The sequence below is a fragment of the Acartia tonsa genome, chromosome 1 (genome assembly GCF_053477335.1).
Source record: "Acartia tonsa isolate MP-2025a chromosome 1, ASM5347733v1, whole genome shotgun sequence".
NCBI classification, from domain to species: domain Eukaryota; kingdom Metazoa; phylum Arthropoda; class Copepoda; order Calanoida; family Acartiidae; genus Acartia; species Acartia tonsa.
The window spans coordinates 899675-925336 of record NC_137260.1 but is presented as its reverse complement, the minus strand read 5'-3'; the positions used below and the strand labels follow the sequence as shown (position 1 = coordinate 925336).

At 31.4% G+C, this 25662-nt stretch overlaps 1 protein-coding gene across 8 annotated transcripts in view; it reads right to left on the bottom strand.

Moving 5' to 3' along the window:
• Stacl (SH3 and cysteine-rich domain-containing protein) overlaps positions 1–25662 on the bottom strand; it is a 242260-nt gene that overhangs the window by 181660 nt on the left and 34938 nt on the right. For all 8 annotated transcript variants that reach the window (XM_080169796.1, XM_080169939.1, XM_080170150.1 and 5 more), the window contains exons 6-8: positions 18128–18201; positions 9090–9198; positions 3644–3704 (exon numbers count right to left, since the gene is read on the bottom strand). In XM_080169796.1, coding sequence (XP_080025922.1) covers positions 3644–3704; positions 9090–9198; positions 18128–18201 — 244 coding nt within the window. The remainder of the gene's footprint in view (positions 1–3643; positions 3705–9089; positions 9199–18127; positions 18202–25662) is intronic.

Below are 25662 nucleotides of genomic sequence, written 5' to 3'. Positions count from 1 at the left end.
TAGATCTATTAAAAGGGAAATTGTGTCGTCAACTTATGTTGTTAATAATAATCTCATTTATTGGTCAGTTTGTTCATCCAGTAGGAGGGGAGGTGATGGGGTAAAGGGGGGATATCGTTATTTTAGCTTGTTGGAAAGTATCACTTTAATAGAATACATTAAAATCTGGTGGAAAATCCAAGTAATTTTAATTAAATCGTCTAGGTATATTTACTCTAGAAGAGCAGTTACTCTATATTTTTAAATATATTTTTTGTATGACTGTTTAATTTGTTGAGCTTTGCTTTTAAAGATGTTGTCATCCTTGTTTTAAAATAAAATGTATAAATTGTTCTATGTGGGAGAGAAAAGTTCTAGCAATAAATTATAACTTAGTTCAACTAGAAGGGAGGGGACATTAGGCTGTTAATTACACTAGTCCCCAAATTTTTATCATTATGTTTTCTTATTCGTTTGCTTAACAACTTTGGGGACTTTTATGGAGTTTTGATTGGTTGGTTGTTTTAGTTGACTGTTCAAACCTTTTCTACAGAAGGGGTAATTTTGTATATAATCATTGGGAATGTACATAAATTTATTGACCATTGTCTTATCCCTTATAGATCCCTGGTTGAAACTAGTACTATAGTATTCCAGGGAGTAAGGGAGGGGACAATGGGCAATTAATTCAATTTAAGAGTTATCGCTGAAAGACTATGAAATCCAGATTAATCCAGAAAAAGTATAAAGGGAGAGTTAATACAATACAGAAAACTTTAAAATAAGAAAAGAGTTTCAAGAAAAAAGCATTCATTTGAAAATTAGATTACAAGCACATCAGACTGACATAATCATTCTGTAATTAATAACTATAAAAATCTCCCTGGAACCCATTCAACCCATAATAAACAACAAGGATGACAACATCCATAAGTAGCGAAGCACAAAAATTGTGGATGGGAATACGTAGAAGTAGATTTAAAATCAATAATAGATTTATTGGAGAAAATAAGCATGAAACCTTGTTTTATTTTGTATGATGAAGATGGTTAAAGTAAATTACATACTAGATGCACATAACAATGGGAAAAAATATTTTGAAACTGTTAATGCAAAAAAGTTTTGAAATTGGACCAAAAATTCCAAAGATATGGGGAAATATATCAACATATAAAAATAGCCAAAAACCTGCTAAAAGGCAGTTTGGCCGCCATTGTTTCTTTTCATAAAACGCCAGAAATTTAGTTTTAATATCTTTAACTGAAAAATTTATGAAAATTGAACCATAAACACCAAAGGTATGGGTAAAAATGTGAAAAATATAAAAATAGCCAAAAACCTGCAAAAAGGCAGTCTGACTGTCATTGTTGTTTTCTTCAAACGACAGGAAATTTAATTTTGATATCTTTAACTGAAAAAATTTCGAAAATCGGACCATAAACACCAAAGATATGGAGAAAAATGTGAAAAATATAAAAATAGCCAAAAACCTGCAAAAAGGCAGTCTGACCGTCATTGTTGTTTTCTTCAAATGACGGGAAATTTAATTTTGATATCTTTAACTGAAAAAATTTTGAAAATCGGACCATAAACACCAAAGATATGGGGAAATTTTGGAAAATATAAAAAATAGCCTAAAACCTGCTATAAAGCAGTCCGACCGCCATTGATGTTTTATAGTTAATTGTGCTCCTTAATGATGGGAATGTTGTCAAAAAATTTCAGCTCTCTATCTTTTATAGGAGCCTAGAAAATCACGTTTCCCCCAATTCATTAATTACGGACGGACGGACAGACGGACGGACGGACGGACAGACGGACGGACGGACATTGTGAATTATAGAGTAGCTTCGCTACTAAAAAGCTAATTGGGTTCTTAGAATAGTTATTAAACAAATATCACAATAAAGTTTTTATCTATGAAATTATATTTTCTGGAGAGAAAAAAAATTGTTAAAACCAGCCACATCATAACAAATTAAGTTTCTTGATACTTGTCTGCAATATTCAAAACTAACACACGAGTTGCGGCATTTATTGCGCTACTACCCAAAGTCAGCCAGAAACTGATAATTTCTTGTAAATGTACATTCCCTTTAAGCCAGTACCCAAAGTCTGAGACTCCTAAAAATTGAATATTCGATCCATTGTCCCCTCCCTTACTCCCTGATATTATTCCACAAAGTGCTTCTTGCATATGTAATAGTTATATTTCAAGAATAGCGGGGACAATTTAGATTTAGAAAGTTAAAAAGAGAGTTAAAGACCTCTCTCCACGCACCTTTGAACATACATACAATACTTATGATTGCGGTGTAAAGCGTCCAATCACCCATCAGATAACCAACTCTCTGAGATGCACGACCTTTGTCTGAGAAGTCCCAACTGTGCATGGTAACGAGTTGCGCCTGTTTTGGGCCAAGGCATTCCCCCCACTCTAACTATTTACGTCGCGCATCTGACATAATAGCAGTGGGAACCATTTTTAACGTCTTTAGTTATGACGCAGTGTCGGACCGAAATTCGAACCTATCACCTTCCCGACGACGAGCGGATGCGCTACGTGTTGAGCCACGGTTACATGTTTAGAAAGTTACATGTACCCAAATTTTTATAAACACGCTTTAGCTAAAAACTTTGGGTATTTTTATCACACCTTGTTAAATTCGTTCAAAACTTATTGTGTCAAAACTTTTCAACGAATAAATTTTAATCTAGAAAAGGGGTAATTTTGTTTAACATCATTTGTGACCTAAATTCCCTCAAAATATCTATTTTTTTTTACAAATACTAAAAAAAATTTGAATGTAATTTTAAAATCTTTAGATTCTTTTCAAAGCTGGGCTACTTTATCAATTTTTAAAAGAAGCTTTTTATTCTATTTTGTTTTACTTTTGGATTTTGACCTATCAAATCAAAATTAGATCTGCTTAAATGCATTTATTTGAAAAAATACACATCTAAATAGATTGAATTGGAATCAATCAAATTTTAAATTAGATCTGTCTGTATATAGTACACTCTTTATCTAAACAAGAATGACCACCATTATGATAAGATAGCAAATGTAAAAACACAATTTTTTCCATTTAAAAAGGCTTTTGTAGGCTTCAGACTTTTGTTATAATATCAAAATAAAAATTATAATAATTAGTTAAGTACAAAAAAATCATGGACTAACGGACAAAGTAAGTTATAAATCATATGTTTATTCTATACTAAACTATAGAACATCATACAACGCATAGTATATTATTGCTATCACATACAAAGGTACAGACATAATTAAAGTATAATAGCAAAGCTACGCTATTTTAAACTAACCTGTAGAACGTCATACAACCACTGGTCCCAACTCATAACCAATTAGGGCTATCAAACACAGACGTACAGACATAATTAAAGTACTATAGCGAAGCTCCGCTATTCTTTGCACTAACCTGCAGAACGTCAGACAACCACTGGTTCAAACTCATAACCAATTAGTGCTATTACAGACGTACAGACATAATTAAAATACTATAGCGTAGCTACGCTATTCTAAACTAACATGTCGAACGTCAGACAACCACTGGTCCCAACTCATAACCAATTAGGGCTATCACCTACAGACGTACAGACATAATTAAAGTATCATAGCGCAGCTCCGCTATTCTATACTAACCTGTAGAACGTCAGACAACCACTGGTCCCAACTCATGGCCAAAGAGCTGTTACAACGGGGTCTAAAATAAAATAAATAAGTTGGATGGATGGATGGATGCATAGATAGATGGGTGACTGGATTATTGGATAAATAGATGGATGGATGGATTAACTTAGAAATATATATATATTATTGATACTTGAATGTATTGATAGTTAGATAGGATTTATAAGAAAATAAATATAATAAAAATCACAAATTGAGAGAAGGATAAATTCATTTTTTTGTTTGATTTAGACATATACTACAGGTGTACATTATTCAAGTACTTCAAGAAGGTAAGTTTTTAATCTTATATAATGTCGTTAATTAACCATATAACTAAATCTTCTCAAAAATCAGCCATGTGACGTCATAAAAATGAGGAAGATGAAGGAAGTTGTGGGAAAGAAAATCCCTTATATGACGTCACATGGCTGTTTTTTGAGACATTTTGTGAAGTTACCAAAATACATCAAAATAATTATAGACCATCCCTGTAAAGGGAACCCATAAAATTCAAGCGATTAGCGAGATCTTAATCTACATACAGACACACACACACACACACACACAGATATCCTGTTACTGTTATGTAACAAAAATACAATAATTTTTCCCCCTTGTAGAATTTTAATATTGCAACTTTTAAACATCAAAAGTCTCGAAAATTGGCCAAAATAAAATAATTATGCTAGAACATGGATAAACACTATAAAATGTGTTTTTATAAAAGATAAAAAAGGAAAATATTTTAGAAAATAAATTTTAATCAACAATTCGATCTTAAGAAGTAAAATAAATAATTGGTAAAAATCTCAGTTTGGACAACATCATAACTAAAGACGTTAAAAAAAGGATGACAACATCCATAAAAGCAAAGCACTGAAACGGTAGGACAAACGGATATTAACACTTGTATAGTGTCAAAACTGAATATTCAGAATATAAATGTATAAGAGTAGAAGCAAAATGGTAAGTAAATTTTTTGAAAAACTGCTTGATATAGGATAATGTTCATGGACATACTTACATTTTTTGGACTTAATTATAGAAATGCTTCGCTTATAACATTATACTGTGTTGTTCCAGGAATCACTTTAACACAAATCAGATCAATCGGATGATTAGATCACATAAAAATTTGTTGTTAAAAAAATTTAAAAATCAACATGTTTAAAATGGACGTACGGAAATTATGGTAACGATTATGGAATTGTACCTAACTACTAAAGGAATCACCATGCACAGTTTAAAATCGATAGGACAATTCTAACAGGCCTAAATCAACAAAAAGAGCTAACCGTTACAGACTGGCGGACGGACTGACCGACCCTAATTATAGAAAAGCTTCGCTTTTAACAATGCACAGTAACCTTTCATTGCAAATAAATGCGAGGAAAAGACTTTTTTAAAGACTTTTTAGAGTTAATTGATACTAGGATCATTTCACCGTGAACTGAACTATGTAGATCAGGAAAAATAAAACTATTCTGGCCAAAATTAAAGGTAAATTATTCCAGGAATCTAAAGTGGTAAGACAATGGCCGATTAAATATATGTACTTTCCCGATGATTAAACAAAAAATTACTCATTCTTAAGGTTAAAATTAATTGATTGAAACGTTTGAGCACTCAACTTAATAAACAAACTAATCAAAATTCAGTTAGTCTTCAAAGTTGATAAGCCAACGAATAAGAAAATGTTATTGCAAAACTTAAGGTATTAGTGTAATAATCAGCCCAATGTCCCCTCCCTCCCTGAAAGTAGTGTAACAAAATTGTTGTACTTCTTTTTATGTAATAATCTAATTTTAGTTTAAGGAATAGTTATTTCTCGTATCGTATTATAAACGGCTTTCCGAGGATATAGAATGTACAATTATAAAAAAAAACTAGTTTTAATCTTATGATTGTACATTTATATATTCGTAGAAAACTGGATATAATACGATACTAGACATAGTTTTTTCGTATGGATGAGAACCGGTTCCTATCCACCGGATTAGAATAAATACGAGAAAAGTAACTTAAACCCTTCTTTTAAGTTTTTTTTCTCTTTTTTTTGTAGCAAAACAACTCTATAATTAATGGAGTTAGTCCATCAGTTTGTGATTTTCTCTGTTGCTATTTAGGATAGGATGGTTGATTTTCTTGTGTGAAGATACCCTTACCAAAGTGCATCCAGTTTAAACTTACTTCTCTTTATCAAACAGGAGATATGCACAAAGGGAGGAGTAGGTTAAGCTAAAAATCCGTAAACGTTGTGAGTTTTAAAATAAAAACAATAGTAGGACGTAAAAAAATTATGTTAACTTTAAAATCATAAAGTTTTTAATATATATCATCGTTCTACTACTATTTCTAAACCTTATAACTCACACCTTTACGGATTTTTAGCGCAACCTATTCCTCCCCTTGAAAACCCTCTATCTCTAATAGGAGTTTAGATAAAAGAATGATGATCACATACTCTATAACTGAATAATCCGTTTTCTGTTTATTCAATAAATTAAAATGTTCTTGTTTATTTCATAATTAACTTATAATAAGATATTTTAAACTTATTTGAAAAGGAAACAAAGAAAAAGAAAAAAAGTAATGGCTTGGAAATATATGGGTATAGATTAGTTGGAAGATTAATTAAAGATCTATATATAGATCTAAAAAAAAATCTAAATACAAAAACATTTTATATAGTAAACCATTTTTTTTCAATTTTATTTATCATTACCCTAAAGTTTCATGCTTTTCCAATCTTCAGAAAAGTACTAATTATTTTTTTTAAAAATAATTAGATGATTTTCAAAATTTGTTAGTAGATTTTTTCAAATATCTAAAATTAAAATATAAATGTACAATTATTGTATTTCTACTTAAGACATTTTTCTAGACTTTTGTAGTATTTTCCTTCAAATGCCCTAAAGGACAAAATACCAACCCTCCGACCCCCCCCCCCCCCATAATTTGAAGCTAAATTGAAAATGCCTAACCCCTGCGAGGAGCTATACTCTTTACCTAATATACTTTACCTAATATAACCTAACCTAATAAAGTAAAACACAAACACAAGCAAACTTACCCCCTCTCCTATTTTCAATTATCCTCCTATTATATAAAATAGTAAGCGTTTTTTAGTTTGTCCCGAAGGATCTCGCTATCCGCTGAACCGATATTATTCTCCTTTAAAGTGAAGCTAGTTATAGGTCCTGGAAAGGTTTAAAACTATTTTTGGGGAGGGTGTCTTCAACTCCCCACGACCCCCCCCCCAAAAAAAAATATTTTTTTACTCTTTTAAAACTCCAATTTAAAATGGGATGAGGTCGACTTTTCCCCCTCCTACCTTAAGTGCCCCTAGAGGCTTCTAGGGGGCGTAGCCGCTAGTCTAAATGTAAGGTGGTTGGGGCAGATCTGTGCTTACTAGACACTTTAATTGAAACCACCCCTTTTGTTCAATAAATCCTATCCTTAAAAATTCAATAAAAAGAAAGAAAACAAGGATGACAATATACATAAATATTTATTTAATCCTTATACTAAAGTAACAGGATGTTTGTCTGTGTGTCTGTACCGAAGGATCTCGCTAACCGCTGAACCGATCGGGTTCTCCTTAACAGGGTAGATTCTCATGGGTTCTGGGAAGGTTTATAGATATTTTGGGGGAGGGTACAACCACCCTCCCAAGAGAAATGACAAAAAAAATCGAAAATTTTTAAATATATGGGAGACTTCAACGTAACATAAAAAGGTATCGTAACATAAAGAAGTAACGTTGAGACTTTAACAAACAAAAACATCTAAACTGCCACTAGAGGCCTCTAGGGGCGTAGCCGCTAGTTTATATTTAAAGTAATAGGAAAAGCCAAATAGACATTCTGACATATTGATTATGGGATTAAGGCTAAGTTGTCATGGGAATTCTCCAAAGAATTGTCGGACATCTAGCTCAAAATACAGACGATAAAGAAACATAAAAAAAACAATGATTATATTACTTTAATCGTCAAAACACAGATGATCAAAATAGTTAAAGAAAATAAATTGACGATTTAACTTATTTAATCTTTAAATATTACAAAAAATTAATAGATATTATTGCTAAATTTTTTTGGAAAATGCTAGTTTGAACCAACCAACTAAAATCTAGTAAAAGTACCCAAAGTTTTAAATTAAACGAATAAAATATGGTACTTTTTAACATTGGGTACCATTATAATTTACTTTCTAATGTTCCTCTCCTAAGATCGTTAGACCTACAAAGTACATACGTCCAATAACTTTAAATATAATTAGAGTAGCTATGCGACTAACTATAAATTGAATAAGAAGAATAAGAGGCTTTCAATAGATCTAGGGAGTGATGGAGTGGCTGTCACACGAAACCGTTAATTTAAAAAAAATGTTATAGGATCGCTGTGTGTCTATCTCTACTAAAGGATCTCGCTAACCACTGAATAGATATGGTTCTCCTTTACAGTGTAGCTTCTTATAGGTCCTGAAAGGTTTATAACTATTATGGGTAAGGTACCACCACCCTCCCAAAAGAACTCGCCCTATAATAAAATTCCTCGCAAAAATTGAAAAAAAATTCTTGACACTAAAATAAAAATGGAGGGTTGGATTCTACTAAAAGTGCCTCTAGAATCTAGATACCTCCAGGGGCGTAGCCGCTAGTTGGTAAATATGAAAATATCCAAAATTCAATGACTTTTAAAACTTTTTTCATCTTTCCGCGGATATCAAAATTGAAAAATTTAAAATTGGTGTTTTATTTTTTTAATATTCGTGAAATTGTCTCTAATACGATGCTTTACATGACATGTTGTTTGAGTTTAAGTAGGACTTAAAACAGATTCTAATTCAGTGGATATTAATCGGTTTTGCAGAAATGAAATGAGGGCCTCATAATTTTAGTTATAATGTAGAAACAACTATCAGAGTTAGATTTAAAGATAAAGAATATGAATGCTTTCTCCGGAATAATATTTAAATACTTAATTCTTTACACAGATAGATAAATGTACTTTATTTTACACATAATTAAATAAAACAAGGATGACAACATCCATAAAAGCGTAGCTCTGAAATGGTAGGACAAAGGAACACTAACACTTGAAGAGTGTCAGAACTGAATAATTAGAATATAAATGTATAAAAGTCGACACAAATTTGGAAGTAAATTTCTTGAAAATCTGCTCAAATGTTTAAGGACATACTTACATTCTTAGAATTTATTATAGAAATTCTATATTAATACATTCTATACCTAACTACTACAGGAATCACTATGCAAAGCTTTACAATTACTTTGTTCAAGATTGACTTATTGACTATTTGGTAATAATTATAGCTTTGCTGCAATCTTAAAATATTACCTAACTAAATATTATAGGAATCATCATGTACGTTTAAATTCAAAACTTACCCTTCATTCAAAATATCAGAAGTCCTCTTTCTAAAAGCCTCAACCAATTGCGCAGTGTCTTCAGCAAACTGTTCATGGATCATACTCAACTTGTGGTTGAAATCACTCACTAAAATAAAATAAAGTTATAAGATTTGCTGTGAAAGACTAATACTAATTAATTTTAAAATTTTTAACGAATATCAAATTTCAATATGATTTTAAAGAATAAATCAATTATATTTATAAGAGATAAATCAACATATCATTGTTTACTAAAAGCCAAGAGTACTTTAAAGAATAAGATAAATGCATGTAACTGTTTTAGTATGCTGTAAAAAGACTAAACTAATTAGTTTTAAAATTTTTGTATGACATATATCAAATTTCAATATGATTTTAAAGAACTAATTAGTAATAATTATAAGAGATAAATCAACATATCATTGTTTACTAAAAGCCAAGAATACTTTAAATAATCAGATAAATAAGTTGGTATTAGTATGCAGGAAAGACTAAACCAATTAGTTTTACAAATTGGAAGTGATTTGAGTAGAAACTTTGTTTTATACACAAAATAGAAAATACATTTGTATCAAATTAAAACAAGGATGGACATATTCATAGAACATTTTTTTTTAAAATAGACAATTCTTATATGAAAGTAACATGATTTCGTCTGTTTGTACCGAGGGATCATGCTAACCGCTGAACCAATATGGTTTTCCTTCTCATAGGTTCTGGGAAGGTTTATAACTATTTTGGGGAGGATACCACAACTCCAATAATATTTTTTTTTATCTTTTCTTCATAAATTTGAAATTAATTATAAGGGGAGGGGAGTGTTGTGAACTTCCTCACCCCCCCCCCTCCAACCCTCATACCAGAGAGACCACTCAATTATGGTCCATTGTCTTATCCCTTAAGATCATAGTTAGAAATATACATAGTGATGAATCATCAAATGTTATGCTAAGGTCAAAGTAACACTAATTATTACACTTTATTATATATATTTCAGTAATTAAAGTAAAATATACGTTAATATTATGACAGGGGAAAATTTCCGTCAATTCATATTGCTAATGTAGACCTCACTTATGGGTCAGTTCGTTCATTCAGTTATTTTAGCCATCTGCATCTCTTTTTCAATGTACATGAAAATCTGGTGCAACATCCAAGTAAAAATCCAATACAAATTGTAACATTTAATCTAAATCAAATGTTAGAAATTTCAGATATTTATATAAGATATCACCTACACAAAATCTAATGATTACGTTATTAATAGTTTTCTATGTACAATCAGGAATCTAAAGGAATAAGACAATGGCCGATAAATTGCAGTCAATTCCCAATGATGATACACAAAATTGGAATACAATTAGTGGATGAAAAACTTAATAAACCAACAGATCAAATTTAATAAAAGTCCCCAAAGTTTTTAAGCTAACAAATAGAAAAATATTATTATAAAACTTTGGGAACTAGTGTAATAAACAGCATAATGTGCCCTCCCTTCCCTTTATACAATACATAAGTTGTAATGAATCATCAAATATTGTGTTAAGGTCATTATTACTATAAATAACTTTATATAAGTTAGTTATTCATTAAATGCATTCAGGGATTTAAAGGGATAAGACAATGGGGGGATTAATTGATTACGAAAAACATAAATATCCAATCTAAAAATTATATTTATTGATGGAAAAGTTTGGACACTTATAAGGTTTTCACTAGCCAATCAAAAACTAACCAATGAGAGGTCGCGTTTATAATCAGTGTAATTTACGGTCCATTGTTGTACATATACAGTACGTACAGTATGATTTTAAATGGTTAACCCATACAGATCGGGCCCCAATTCCCACCTTAATAGGGGGGGGGGGGGGACGAGTTAATTTCGTTATCTCGGCTCCTGTTACAGAGAGAGACATAAAAAAATATTTTCTGGTTGTTCATGTGTATTTTTAGAGAAAATTACTTTTTCTAGTCATAACGGTCAGACCGCTTTTTTTCTAATTTTGGTGCTGCCTAACCGACTTTGACCTAAAACCACGACCGACACAGACCAGATAACCTTATAAAATCAACTCTTGCCGTACGTATAATTACTAAACTTAAAAAGTCATGAAGTCACTGCTCTCTATCTTACCTACAAAAAAATGACATTGAAAAAACTCCCCCGATCTGTAAGGGTTAATATTAAAAGTTGTATACGCCACTGAATGCATATAATACCTAACATATACTAAATTTTTAAGAAATTTTAAATAGTTATTTAATTTTAATATTTGATTAAATTTTTAAATATTATACATGGTATCCATTAAACGTTTTGTTAAAGTCAAGGTGTTATTAACTTATTTTATGCAAAAAAATGAAAGGTTTTTCACATTTATTATTTAAAGAGGTTTTTGTAAGTAATTTATTTTAAAATCTTAATTGACACACAAACATTCTATACTTAATCTAGAGGATATTAACATAAGCTGTAAAAAACTATGTTACAAAACATGCCCTTGGTTAAAGTAAAGAAAATGATAAATGCTACTATTAAAACTTACAAAGCTCTTCAAGCAAATGGTGGTTTGCAATGCCTTTAGGATAGTTTTGGACATTGTATAAAATTGTCAGAAATTTTAAGGGATAGGGCGATGGAGGATAAATCAAAGTGAACCCCCTACTATCAATTTTGTAGACTATCATTGGTGATGATACTCTTACAACGAATGAGGAAGCGTGTTTATAAAGCCAGTATAATTTACAGTCAAATGTTCCCTTCCTCTGTATTTAATCTTGTACTTTTATATGTACATTATTGGTCGATTGGGTCTCTTTTTTTTAATCAAATTGTTGCAAAAATATCACTCTTACAAACAGCGTTGCGTAGCCGTTTGATTTTGGCGCGGCTCAGGTTCCGTCTGTGATGATGGCGGCTCCAGCTCCGGATTTGGCTCCGGTTCCGACCTAACATCAAGAAAAACTCGACATATTTTTTCCCCACGTCTATTTTTAACTTTTGAAGGTTTTAAAAAATCAATTTTTGATAAAAATGGACTTGAAAAACTTAAAAGGGGCATTTGCACATAACAAAACAGAGTTACCAAACTATAATTCATAAAAAATCTCTTTATTTATTTAGTCCGGAGCCGGAGCCGTTTTTTAACAAAAATTACGGCTCCAGCTCCGGCTCCGGCTCCAGCAAAATATAGTGGCTCCACGGCTCCCGGCTCCGGCTCCGCAACACTGCTTACAAGTTTGTACTTGAATGCAGGAATCTAAAGAGATAAGATAATGGCTAATAAATTGATGTTTGGACACTAACGAATCATCAATAAAAGTCCCTAGAGTTGTAGAGCTAATTGGTTAAGAAAACGTTTTTATAAACTTTGGGGACTTGTGTAATTGGAAGCAACATATTTTTTCTTGAGTTACACTATATTTCTACCTCTCTCTATGTATTTCTTTACCTTGAATTAAATATGTATAGCAAATATGTTTAAATATCCGTATGCTAATTTTAAGTGTTTTATTTTTGTATTTTTAGTACTCAGTTATTTCTCATTTTTTCTCTACATCTTTTTTTTCACTTATCTTCATTTCTTGCTGGTTATTTTTCTTTCTCTTTCACTCTCTACATCTCTCTCTCTCTCTCTCTCTCTCTCTCTCTCTCTCTCTCTCTCTCTCTCTCTCTCTCTCTCTCTCTCTCTCTCTCTCTCTCTCTCTCTCTCTCTCTCTCTCTCTCTCTCTCTCTCTCTGTACAAATACAAATGGTCCACCAATAATTTTGTTTTGTATTTATTTTTATTTTATCGGTGCTTCGCCAAATATAATGGTTTGGTGGGGTAAAATATCAGAAAGCCCAAACGGTTCAGACAGACATACGGGCATACATCATTATACTGTGTATCCTTACAATAAAGTAACAGGATGTGTGTCTGTGTGACTTTGTACCAAATGATCTCGCTAACCGCTGAACCTATCGGGTTCACCTTAACAGGTCCCGGGAAGGTTTATAACTATAACCTCCCCCTCAAAATTTATATTTTGTATTTTTTTACCTAACTAAAGTTAAAAATTGGGTTAAATTCTAAAATAATAAATTGGGTTATCAAATTCGACTCTCTCCTTCTCAAGTGCCCCTAGAGGCCTTTAGGGAGCGTAGCCGCTAGTAATAGATAAAAAAGAATATAGAGATGTTACGCTATGAGAACTTTAGTCAAAGTTATTGATGCAAATATATAATCCTACTTTTGAGAATTTTATAATTTAATTTTTCTTTATAAGCGAATGTTTTTACACTTGTTTATTTGTATACACTTTTATTTCGAATATCTCAATGATCTCAAAGGATAGGGACAATGGACGATGCATTGATGTACACTCACATTGTGCTGGAACAAAATAACCCCTTTTTTAGATTATTTGTGGAAAAGTTTGGACACTGATAGTTTATACCTAACAATCACTAATGGAAGTCCCCAACGTTTTTAACCCATTAGTGCCGAACCGGGTTTTAAAACCCGGTGCCAGAAAATGGAAAAAAAACCGGTTTCCGGCTTCATAATTGCATCATTCTCAGTATGAATCCCCCCTCTACTACCCTGGCTTTCATTTCCCCCTGGAGCAGGCAGTTTAGCTTACTTCCGTTTGCTGGTATAGATCAACAAAGGTTGAAAATCATGACAATTCAAAATACCCCATCTAACTTTTTTGTTTTTATAGTAAAGTCGCTGATTTTTTTCGTGAAATCTAATGTTTATTGACAAGTACATCTATATGTGAATTCGTTTTATTCAAATTATTATTTTTTATATGATTTTTTTATCGTTTTTTTACGCCCTATTATGACCCGGTTCGGCTTGGCCATACATACCCGAAAATTTTAAAACCCGGCTCGGTTTCGGTTTTTATTACCCGGTTTTAACTTTTCAACCAATAAAAATAACAATTAACGTCATTAGTAAGGGTTTGAGCCACCATAATAACCCTAGTAATCTCTATAGGTGTCACCCAATAGTTTTATGATCGTTTTCTGATATGTAACACCCAAATTTTATATGTTCTTTTTTTGTAGTGTGTGTCTTTTAAAACTTCGAGCAACGGGTTTTTTTACCCGAAAACGGCGGCACCTATAGCCGAAACACTAAATTTGAAATAAATCGCTTCGTATTATACTTGTAGCTCTTTAGATTACATGAGGTTGTGTAGTTTTCAGTTACGGATCGTATCAAAGTTCTAAAAAGTGTTCATCTCACTTTTGGCGTTCAAAAATTACATTTTTCGATTTTTGGTCAAAATAACCGGGTTTATACAGGTCAACCGGGTTTTAAAACTGGGGGAAAGCACCAAAAACGGGTGTTAATGCCTGGTTGGTATTTATGGCCAAGCCGAACCGGGTTTTTTTGCAACTTTCCTGTGCACGCCACTAGAGCAAAACAAAAAAATACGAATTCCGTTTTGACCATTATAAAGCTTCCCTGAAACTTACAGCTCGATCGGCCCATAAAAGTGGCGCTCGGCACTAATGGGTTAAATAAATAAAACAAGTATATAAAAAGGTGTGCGTACTTATTTAACCCCGGTCGGTTCAAAACTCAACCCCCCCCCCCCCCCTCCAGTTTTTTTCTATCTCATTTTCTGTGTGTGAAAGATAAAGAGCCCAAACTGCGTGACTTTTTAAGTATGGGTATGACACATAACTGAGAGTTAAAATTTTTTGAATATCTCCATCCTGGCGGGCACAGGATGCCAGCAAACCTGGCAGGGTCATCCAGGTAAAGTGCAAAAACGCTAGATTATTCTATAGTCATATTTTTTTCAATTTATTTAATTTGTTAGAATTTACTTAAATGAATGTTGTCATTCTTGATCTTGCAAATACAACAAATTAAAAAATTAAATATCTAATCTTAGACAAAATAGTAAGAAAAAAGTCTGCACCTGATTTTTAGCAGCGAAGCTGTTCTATAAAAAATTCTGTCCGTCTGTCCGTGCAATGCCATTATTATATTATAATTGCAATGCCCTGCTTATCGTTCAGTGCTACGCTTCATATAGACTTTGTCATCCTTGTTAAAAACGATATTAGGGTCGGTCCGTCTGTCCGTATGTTCGTAACGGTTAGCTATATTTGTTAATTTAGGCAGGTTAGAAATGTCCTATCGATTTCAAACTTTGAATGATGATTTCTACAGCAGTTAGGTACGAGTTTGAAAGCGAAGCAACTCTATAAACGTAACTAGAAAATCCATACGTCCATTTTAAACATGTTGATTTTTAACTTTTTTAACAACAAATCTTTATGTGATAAAGTTATTCGATTGGTCTGATTTTTTAAATACTGATTCCTAGGACAACAATGTACAGTGTTATGAGCGAAGCATCTTTATGATCAAGTCCTAAAAATGTAAGTATGTTCTTAAACAATATCCTGTGTAAAAGAGCTTCTCGTTTATTGATGTTGTCATCCTTGTTTCTTTAATATTTTATATTTTAAAGGTATTTTTAAAAGTGAAGTGAAGCATGTTAGCATTGTCCTATCAATTTGAAACATTGCATTTGATTTCTGAGTTATTATTATGTTAACTCAAAAATTTTAAGTTTTATATAATTTTTTTATGAAAGAAGTGTAAAAAGTATGAAAATAAAATCTGGAAAGTAAAGAATTGAAATATATGAGTAGGATTTACTCATGGAATTGAGGATATATAATTAAAATTTTTATCTTTTTTTATAGTAACTAGTAATAATTTTTGACCGTAGCTTAAGATATCAATAAATTCAGAATCAATTGGCTTTTCCAATTTAGGGAAGCTTCAAATAAGTTCTGGAATGGTTTTAGGCTATTTTTATTTATATTACTTTTTATTTATATTACATCTAATTCGAATGAAGAGGCGCCTCTGCTAGTATATTATAATCCTTTAAATTTTCAGCAATTTTTAGCTTTTTCATAATTTTTAAATATTGACATCTTTCAGTTTATGGCAGATGCGCCTCAACTGTGCAGAAGACTCAAATTAAAACCAGTTTGGATGAAGGATAGTCATTTTAGGATTAGGTTTAGACTTTCATCTGAGATGGGTTTTTAAAAGATAATGCCGCGTTTTTGAATAACAAGCGCGGCATTCGCGAAATCTAAACAGAGTATACAACTTAAGAATTCAAAATTTTAAAATTATTATTTTAGCCCTTTGTATAATGTCTAATATAGCCTTAAAAAAGATATATATTAATTAATATGCAGCAAAAATGGATTTAAGATAATTTGTTTTTCTTTTATAAAGTCTGTACCAAAAAAGCGAAATAATTAAATAAATAGTTGTATACTCTGTCTAGATTTCGCGAATGCCGCGCTTGTTATTCATAGCGTAAAAAATGTAGAAAAAACGCGGCATTATCTTTTAAGAACCCATCTCTGATTTTAAATTTGTAAAATGTTGATTTCACAGTGGCTTTTGACGCGCCCTGTTAACAATGATTGACTATTGTTTTTACGATTTAAAGTTAGTTTTAGAAAAAAGTATTTAAAATATACTTTTTCATTTCACCCTGATGATGTATGAAAAATGTGCTCAGTTGCCCATCTAATATAACATCTTAAATATATAGAAAAGAATAATATTTATTTATAGCTTTGTATTATAGACAGCTTTCCGCGGATATTAAATTAAAAAATTTGAAGAGCAAACTCATTTTTGTTTACCCGAGGGGCCGAAAATTTTATAATATTTTTGGAAAATTGTCTGTAAAACGATACTATACATAAATTTTCAGCATGGAAGAATACCGATTCATCTGTTTCGAAGCGATTCTGTTAAAACATTTCATATATATAGAAAAAGAACGAATGATATAGAATTAAGCACAAAATAAACATTTTTAGAAATGTTTTATAAATAGAAAAGAATCTTGTATAAAAGTAACATGACGTCTGTTTGACTTCGTGTCTGTTCCTTAAGATCTCACTAACCACTGTACCGATATGGTTTTCCTCTACAGTGAAACTTTTTAGGAATGGGTTTCTCCACCCTCTCAAGAGAAATTGCACCTTGAAAAAATAACCCCTACAAATGTATTTTATACTATTCAAAATTAAGATGAAAATTAAAGGGTCTACTAAGTCCCCTACCATTTATCCCCTAAATGCCCCTAGAGGCCTCCAGGAATTTAGCCTCTGGTAATATATAAAGCTAGCGGCTTCGCCCCTAGCCTCTAGGGGCTTTGCCCCAAGAGATTTGATCAAACCAATTTTTCGTATTTTAGATTTAAAATAAAAAAGAAAAAAATTTTCATTTTTGGGGGGGTTTGGGGTGTCCCACCCCCTAAGAAAATAGTTATAAACCTTCCCGGGACGTATGAGAAGCTACCCTGTTAAGGGAGAACCCGACCGGTTCAGCGGTTAGCGAGATCCTTCGCTACAAACAAACAGACAAACACACAAACAGACAGACATCGTTCTACTTTGTATTATAGATATCGTAATAAACATAAAATATACTATGTAAAGAACATCATTTAAAAAGAAATGACCATTAACTTAAACATAAAAAAAAGTAATATGAAAAATAACATATATATAGCTTCATAAAAAGTGTTTTTGCTTATAGAGGAAGGAGACAATGGGCTGCTTATTACACTAGTCCCCAAAATTAACGTTGTCTTATTCGTTAGTATAACAACATTGGGGACTTTCATTGAATTTAATTGGTTGTTTCGTTAAGTTAATTGTCCAATCGTTTCAACAACTAATTTTAATTTACAGAATGGATAGTTTTCTATATCATATTTGAGGATGCATTAATATTGTCTTGTCCCTTTAGATCCCAGGTTTTTGCTTAAAATAGAACTTTAAAGCAAATATTTAAAAACTGAAATTGAACATGCTTGATAATTCGATAGAAGAAATACATAACTAGAACCAAAAGATAAAGGTCTGAAAATTAATATTTACCCACCTAATTTAAAAAACGTGAAAAAGATTTGTTGATGATTTTAAACTACATATTTAGGACTAAAAGATAAAGGTCTGAAAATCAAAAGATACCTACCTAATTTAACAAGCTTGAAAGAAGTTTGTTGATGGTTTTTCAGTGGTTCACATAGGCTTGGATGGACAAGGTCCCTAGAATAGAAGGATAGATATATAGATAGATGGGTATATAGATAGATGGGTATATAGATAGATGGGTAGATATGTAGATAGATAGATGGATATATAGATAGATGGGTAGATATGTAGATAGATAAATGGATATATAGATAGATGGGTAGATACATACATAGATAGATGGATATATAGATAGATAGATAGATATATAGATAGATGGATGTGTAGATGTACAGAAATATTTTCAATAGTTACATAGGCTTAGATGGGAAGTTTTTTTTAATAAATAGAATGATTAATAGATTGATACATAAACTGAAAACCAAAAAAATAGGCAAATCCGAATTTTCAGAATGGCAGCTTCATTATTCATTTGGGACGAATTTACTGTGAATATAATATGTAGATGCATCTTTTTGTTACAAGTTTCCACCGTTGATTTTTTATTAATCAGCACCAATGAAGCACAAGATCTCAAAAACAGCATTTTGGGTAAAAACTGGTGAACCAAAAAGATATGCAAATCCAAAACAAATCAATGATAAAACAATATTTTTTGCACTTTTCTTCTGTTTTAAAGATTGATTCTGATAAATTCACAATTTTTTAAGGGATTTATGTATTAATTATTATGAAATGTAGTATAAGGTAGAAATTAATGATTTTTTAAAATAAGAAATATTAGAAAAAAAGAAATTCAACCCCTGTCACTTTAGAGGTCAGCTGCTGACTCCAGTTTAATGGATGTAGCTTAATACATGTTAAAGATAAAAATTACTCTGAAAATTATACAAAAATGCTTTTTAATGTGTTAAAAAAAAACATTTCAAAATCTTGATTTTGGGGATGATGTCCTTTCAGATGCTCCTATTGGTGATGATGGTGAGCCAAATGTTATCTAAGTACATGTCCATTACAACAACTTGTCTATCAACCTATGTACCATTTTTTGTAGTCATAGCAATCTCCAATGGAGCCTGATGACAAGAAATATAAACATCTTCTAAAAACGACAGTATTTACCTTATGCAATGGAGTAATTAAAATTACAATTTTTTTCTTTTTTAATACTGCTTTGCTGGAGGCTGCTATGAATACAAAAATTGGACCATAGTTCAATATATAAGTTGTCATCATGGTCATGCACTTTGATAACATTTGGCTCACCATCACTACCCATAGGAACATCTTAAAGGCCATCATCCTTAAAATCAAGATTTTAAAATGGATTTTTTTAACACATTAAAAATAATTTTTGTATACTTGTGGGAGTTATTATTATTTTTAATATGTACTTAGCTTCATCCATAAGACTGGAGGTCAGCAACTGTCCTCTAAAGTGATAGGTGTCGAATTTCTTTTTTTTCTAATATTTCTTATTTTGAAAAATCATTAATTTCTACCTTATACTACATTTCATAATAATTAATGCATAAATCCCTTAAAAATTGTCAATTTAATCTTTAAAACAGGAGAAAAGTGCAAAAAATCATTTTTCCATTGATTTGTTTTGGATTTGCATATCTTTTTGGTTCACCAGTTTTTACCCAAAATGCTGTTTTTGAGATCTTGTGCTTCATTGGTGCTGATTAATAAAAAATTAACGGTGGAAACTTGTAACCAAAAGATGCATCTGGTGCATTATTTGCCAAATGTACCACTTTTCTGCACTACCTCTCCGATTTTGTTAATACTCTATATTTTGATCCGTTGGGTGATTCAAGGATGCTGGATGGCAAAAAAAAAGTTTTAGAGTCCCTGGATGTCTAGATATCTAGCTATCTTTGAAGGTAGGTAACAAAAATTTAAAAAACACCCATTTTTTCACAATTTTAAAAATAAATTTTTTCATCATTCTTACATCCAACCTATACATTTTATACACCAAAATGATCGTTTATTCATGTAAAAAGCGCACATAATGCTATTTTGGCCAAAACTCTAATTTTACAGGGTGTCCAACAAAAAGTGTATTTTGGATATCTAGCGTAATTCCCAAAATACCTGTCCAAAAAAAAACATTTTTTTTGGCTTTAATCCTGTGTTTTATCTGTGGGCATATGTGGTATATAACGGTTTGGAGGACCCGGGACTTTAAGGTTGTCAAATTTCATTTTGGGACACCCTGTAAATGTGATTTTTGTGTCTGTAGAGCTAAAACTTGGTCCAAATTGTCTATTTTTTTCAAATTACTCTAATATGTGTCTTAGTATGTTTGGCCATAGTGTTTTCTGACCAGATCAATATTTTTCTATTTTTTGGACACCCTGTATTTTCAAAAAAAGAGAAAATTTTTTTTTGTTTTTTTTAAATTTTTTTTTCTATTTTTAAGTTACTTAAAACTGTCATATAGATACAGATTTTGACTAATAACAATAATATTTGCCTATTTTACAAATTTTTACACTTTTGGGACACCCTGTGCATGTTTTAAAAAAATGATGGTTTTTGCCCATTTTTGGGAGGAAGGAGTCGTTTTAGGGCCATAGACTATTTCTTCATTTTTGTAGAACTTTTCAAGATACATCATTTGTTATTTATGCAAAAAGCGCAAAAACCGAACCGTTTTGCCGTTATTCACTGCCAAAGGCGGAATTTTTTACGTTCTACAAAAATGAAGAAATAGTCTATGGCCCTAAAACGACTCCTTCCTCCCAAAAATGGGCAAAAACCATCATTTTTTAAAAACATGCACAGGGTGTCCCAAAAGTGTAAAAATTTGTAAAATAGGCAAATATTATTGTTATTAGTCAAAATCTGTATCTATATGACAGTTTTAAGTAACTTAAAAATAGAAAAAAAAATTCAAAAAAAACTAAAAATTTTTTTCTCTTTTTTTGAAAATACAGGGTGTCCAAAAAATAGGAAAATATTGATCTGGTCAGAAAACACTATGGCCAAACATACTAAGACACATATTAGAGTAATTTGAAAAAAATAGACAATTTGGACCAAGTTTTAGCTCTACAGACACAAAAATCACATTTACAGGGTGTCCCAAAATGAAATTTGACAACCTTAAAGTCCCGGGTCCTCCAAACCGTTATATACCACATATGCCCACAGATAAAACACAGGATTAAAGCCAAAAAAAATGATTTTTTCGGACAGGTATTTTGGGTATTACGCTAGATATCCAAAATACACTTTTTGTTGGACACCCTGTAAATTAGAGTTTTGGCCAAAATAGCATTATATGCGCTTTTTACATGAATAAACGATCATTTGGTGTATAAAATGTATAGGTTGGATGTAAGAATGATGAAAAAATTTATTTTTAAAATTGTGAAAAAATGGGTGTTTTTTAAATTTTTGTTACCTACCTTCATAGATAGCTAGATATCTAGACATCCAGGGACTCTGAAACTTTTTTTTGGCCATCCAGCATCCTTGAATCACCCAACGGACCAAAATATAGAGTATTAACAAAATCGGAGAGGTAGTGCAGAAAAGTGGTACATTTGGCAAATAATGCACCATCTACATTTTATATTTAAAATCATCCTAAATGAATGTTAAAGCTGCTATTCTGCAAATTCAGATTTGCCTTATTTTTTTGGTTTGCAGTTTATATATAGAGATGGATGGATATATGGATAGATAGATGGATTGACATAGATAGATAGATTGTATAGGTTGGCAGAAATGTTTTTAAGTAATTCACATAAATACAAAGATATTAATTTATAGATAAATTAGTGGTTCCGCCCCTAGCCTTTGCCCCAAGCTTTGCCCCAAGAGGTAATCAAAAAAGCAATTTTGGCGAAATTAGAAAAAGGACCAAGGAAATATTCAGCAAAAAAAAAGGACCAAAGAAATCTTAGGCAAAAAAAATGGCGGGGGATTTTTTTGTTTTTGGAGCGTTGGGGGTGCCCACCTCCCAAGAAAATAGCCTAAAACCACCACAGGACCAGTAGGTATATTCCCTGAAGAGTAGAATCCGATCGGTTCAGTGGTTACCGAGATCTTAAGGGACGGACAGACAGACGGACTGACTGACAGACATCATTCTACTTTGTATTATAGATAGAGTTTGATTCATTCCATAATTAAATGACATGTCTTTTTTTTTGTCTGTCTATTAATCTAATCAAGTCTTTTCAAATTTTACAACTAATTGTATTAATCAGTCAATAAAATTATCTATCTATTACATTTCTAACTCTGGGAAACTTTATCATATATTTGGGTATATCCAACTAATACAATTTGTATTTGGCTAGACCTGGTTTTAACCAATTATAAAGTGATGTTCAATTTAGATTTAATTTTTAAAATTTTCTACATATGTATCTATCTATCCTGTTCAATGCATTAGAGGCATTCTAATGCAATTTAACTAAATTGAAATCCTTATACTAAAAGTAACACGATGTCTGTGTGTCTGTGTGTTTGTTTGTACCGAAGGATCTTGCTTACCGCTAAACCGATCGTGTTCTCCTTAACAGGGTAGCTTCTCATAGGTCCCGGGAAGGTTTATAACTATTTTCTTAGGAGGTGGGACACCCCCAACCCCCCCCCCCAAAAAAAAAAATGAAAAATTCCCCTCCCAAAATTTTTTTTTATATTTTTTTATCTAAAATTAACCCCCCCCCAAAAAAAAAAAAAAATTCCCTTCCCCCCCAAATTTTTTTTTTCTACTTTTTCTTTTAAAATATAAAATAAGAAATTGGGTGATCAAATTCGACTCTCCCCTCCTCAAGTACCCCTAGAGGCCTCTAGGGGCGTATCCGCTAGTAATAAATAAACAATTTAGATTTAATTTTAACTTGACTACAAATTTTAAATTGCTCATTTGGATGTTGTTTTTCGGTATTCTAAGTATTTTATTTTTAATCTATTATCATTCTTATAAAAAAATTATGAATATTAACTTGCCTTATTTTTCTTATTTTGGAACTTTTATTCAGATTTTCCTAATGTATTTAGTAAATTCTATATATCATGAATTTCTTTTTAAATTTCGTGGATTTTCGGATTTTTACATCAGATTATAGTTTAGGGAAAAAGGGAGAGTTTAATATCTGAAAAAAAGCAGTTAGACATGTTGATTGCCACTTCCCCCCATAGGTGTTTCGCTGGGGACTTTGAAGGAAAGCACCCTTAAACAATGTAAAATTTGATGTAATTGTTACAAAACAAGGACGACAACATCCATAAAAGCGAAGCACTGAAACGGTAGGACAAACGGACATGAACACTTATATAGTGTCAGAACTGAATAATCAGAATATAAATGTATAAGAGTCGATGCAAAATTGTAAGTAAATTTGTTGAAAAACTGCTTTATACAGGATAATGTTTTTGTTTATGGACATACTTACATATATAGGACTTGATTATAGAGTTGCTTTGCTTATAACATTATACTTTGTTGTCCCAGAATCAATATACCAAAAATCAGATCAAGCGGATGATTAGATCACATAAAAATTTGTTGTTAAAAAAGTAAAAAAATCAACATGTTTAAATGAAAAAAAGCTATCCGTTACGGCGCTTCTCTTTTAAAAAGAAAATCTAAAAGAAACTTTGTAAGGCGGAAAAATATCTTTCAAAAAATCTAGTTTTCGTGAAATTTTGTTTCAATTTCTCTCTGACTTCTGGTTATTTTGTTAACAGGACTCAACAATTTTATATTAATTTCAGCCCTTCTCAGAATATAAAATCTTAAGCAGTTCCCTAGATCTTTTATGACATAAAATTACATTAGGTAGTTAGAGAGGCACAACAAATTTATCCTTATTTTGATAATTTGACATTTTAGATTTAAAAGTTTAGAAAATATTTTTAGTTGTGGTGGAAAAATGAATAGATAGATGAATAAATAGAGTGATGGATGGGCGAATAGATAAATGGATGGATGAATAGATATATTGATATATGAATGAATGGAAAGATATATAGATAGATAAAATGATGAATAAATGGATTCATAGATAGATCAATGGATTGTTAGTTCATGTATTGATCGAAAAAAAGTTATATAATATCATTTTCTTATCCGTTGGCTTCACAACTTTTGGGATCTTATTGCCGGGACAAGGGAATGGTATTCTGACAAACAAATCTAAACAATCCCCTTCCCCCTCTTTCCCACCCCTCTTCAGTTACATGACAAAAACAAAATATACCACCAGATACTTTATAAGGTTTCGAGATTTTTTGTAGAATTGTTGGTTAGAATAGCTACTCCTGATCTTATTGAATTTTGATTAGCTGCTTATTTAAGTTGAGTGTCCGAACGCTTAAACCACTAATCTTAATTACCAATCTACAGAAGTGATAATTTTGTGTATCATAATTAATTGATTGAAATTCCAATGTGATTCTCTGATATGAAAAAACTAAAGAAACAAGATATTTTAACAAACGACTAGACACGAGGATAACTTAACAGGAAATTTTAATAGATTTATATTTTTAGAAAATTAAAAGGAAAACCTTTAAATATATAGCTTAACAAGCTTAAATTATTAAAAATTGATATAGGATATAAGTGGATATATTGTGAGGGGAAAATTTGTCGTCAATTTAGCATGGTAACATGGACCTTAATAATTAGTCAGTTCGTTCAACCAGTAGGAGGGGAGGGAATGGAGTAAAGGGTTGGATGAGGGGGATCGTTATTTTAAATATCACTTTATTTTTGTACATGAAAATCTTGTGTAATAACCAAGTAATAAATTATCTATTTGTAAAAAAAATAAGTAAAGTTAGTATTTTTTCTTTTTTTGCCTAACCGCTGCAGTTGGCTTTAACCCTACGGGACTTCAAGAGATTAGACAAGGGATGATAAATTAATATCCCCAATGATGATAAACAATTTTCCGCCTTCTTTAGATTAAAATTGTGTGATGAAAGGTTTCGACAATATGATAAAAAAATTACAGATTTATATTATCCTATTATATAAAGTAGTAAGCGTTTTGTGTCTGTCCTGAAGGATCTCGCTAACCACTGAATCGATATTGATCTCCTTTACAGTGAAGCTTCTAACAGGTCCCAAGAAGGTTTTAAACTATTTTATATTTTTTAAAACCCCACTTCCCCCCCAAAAATATTTTTTTACTCTTTTGAAACTTAAATTTAAAATGGAATGTGCCCCTAGAGGCTTCTAGGGGGCGTAGCCGCTAGTAGATGTATAAAGATAACTACCTCCCTCCTTTTTTCAATGACCTTTCTCGTCTGCTGTGCAAAATTGTTTTCTGCTACTTGACTCTGATAATATTAACGACACAATTGGTTGATTTTCAATGACCTAATTGACAGACGGCACAAGGACACTGCGATCGGAAGATACAGTTATTTAACCCTTTTTCTCTCTAGTATTTTTTCTCTAATGTAGCGATAGAACTATACGTTAAGACTTAATAACATATTGATGGACTTAAGAACATTCCCATTTTATAGAGTAACTACGTTACTAATAATGAATCAAAAAAGAGTATTTGTCACAAAAATACATTATATAACATT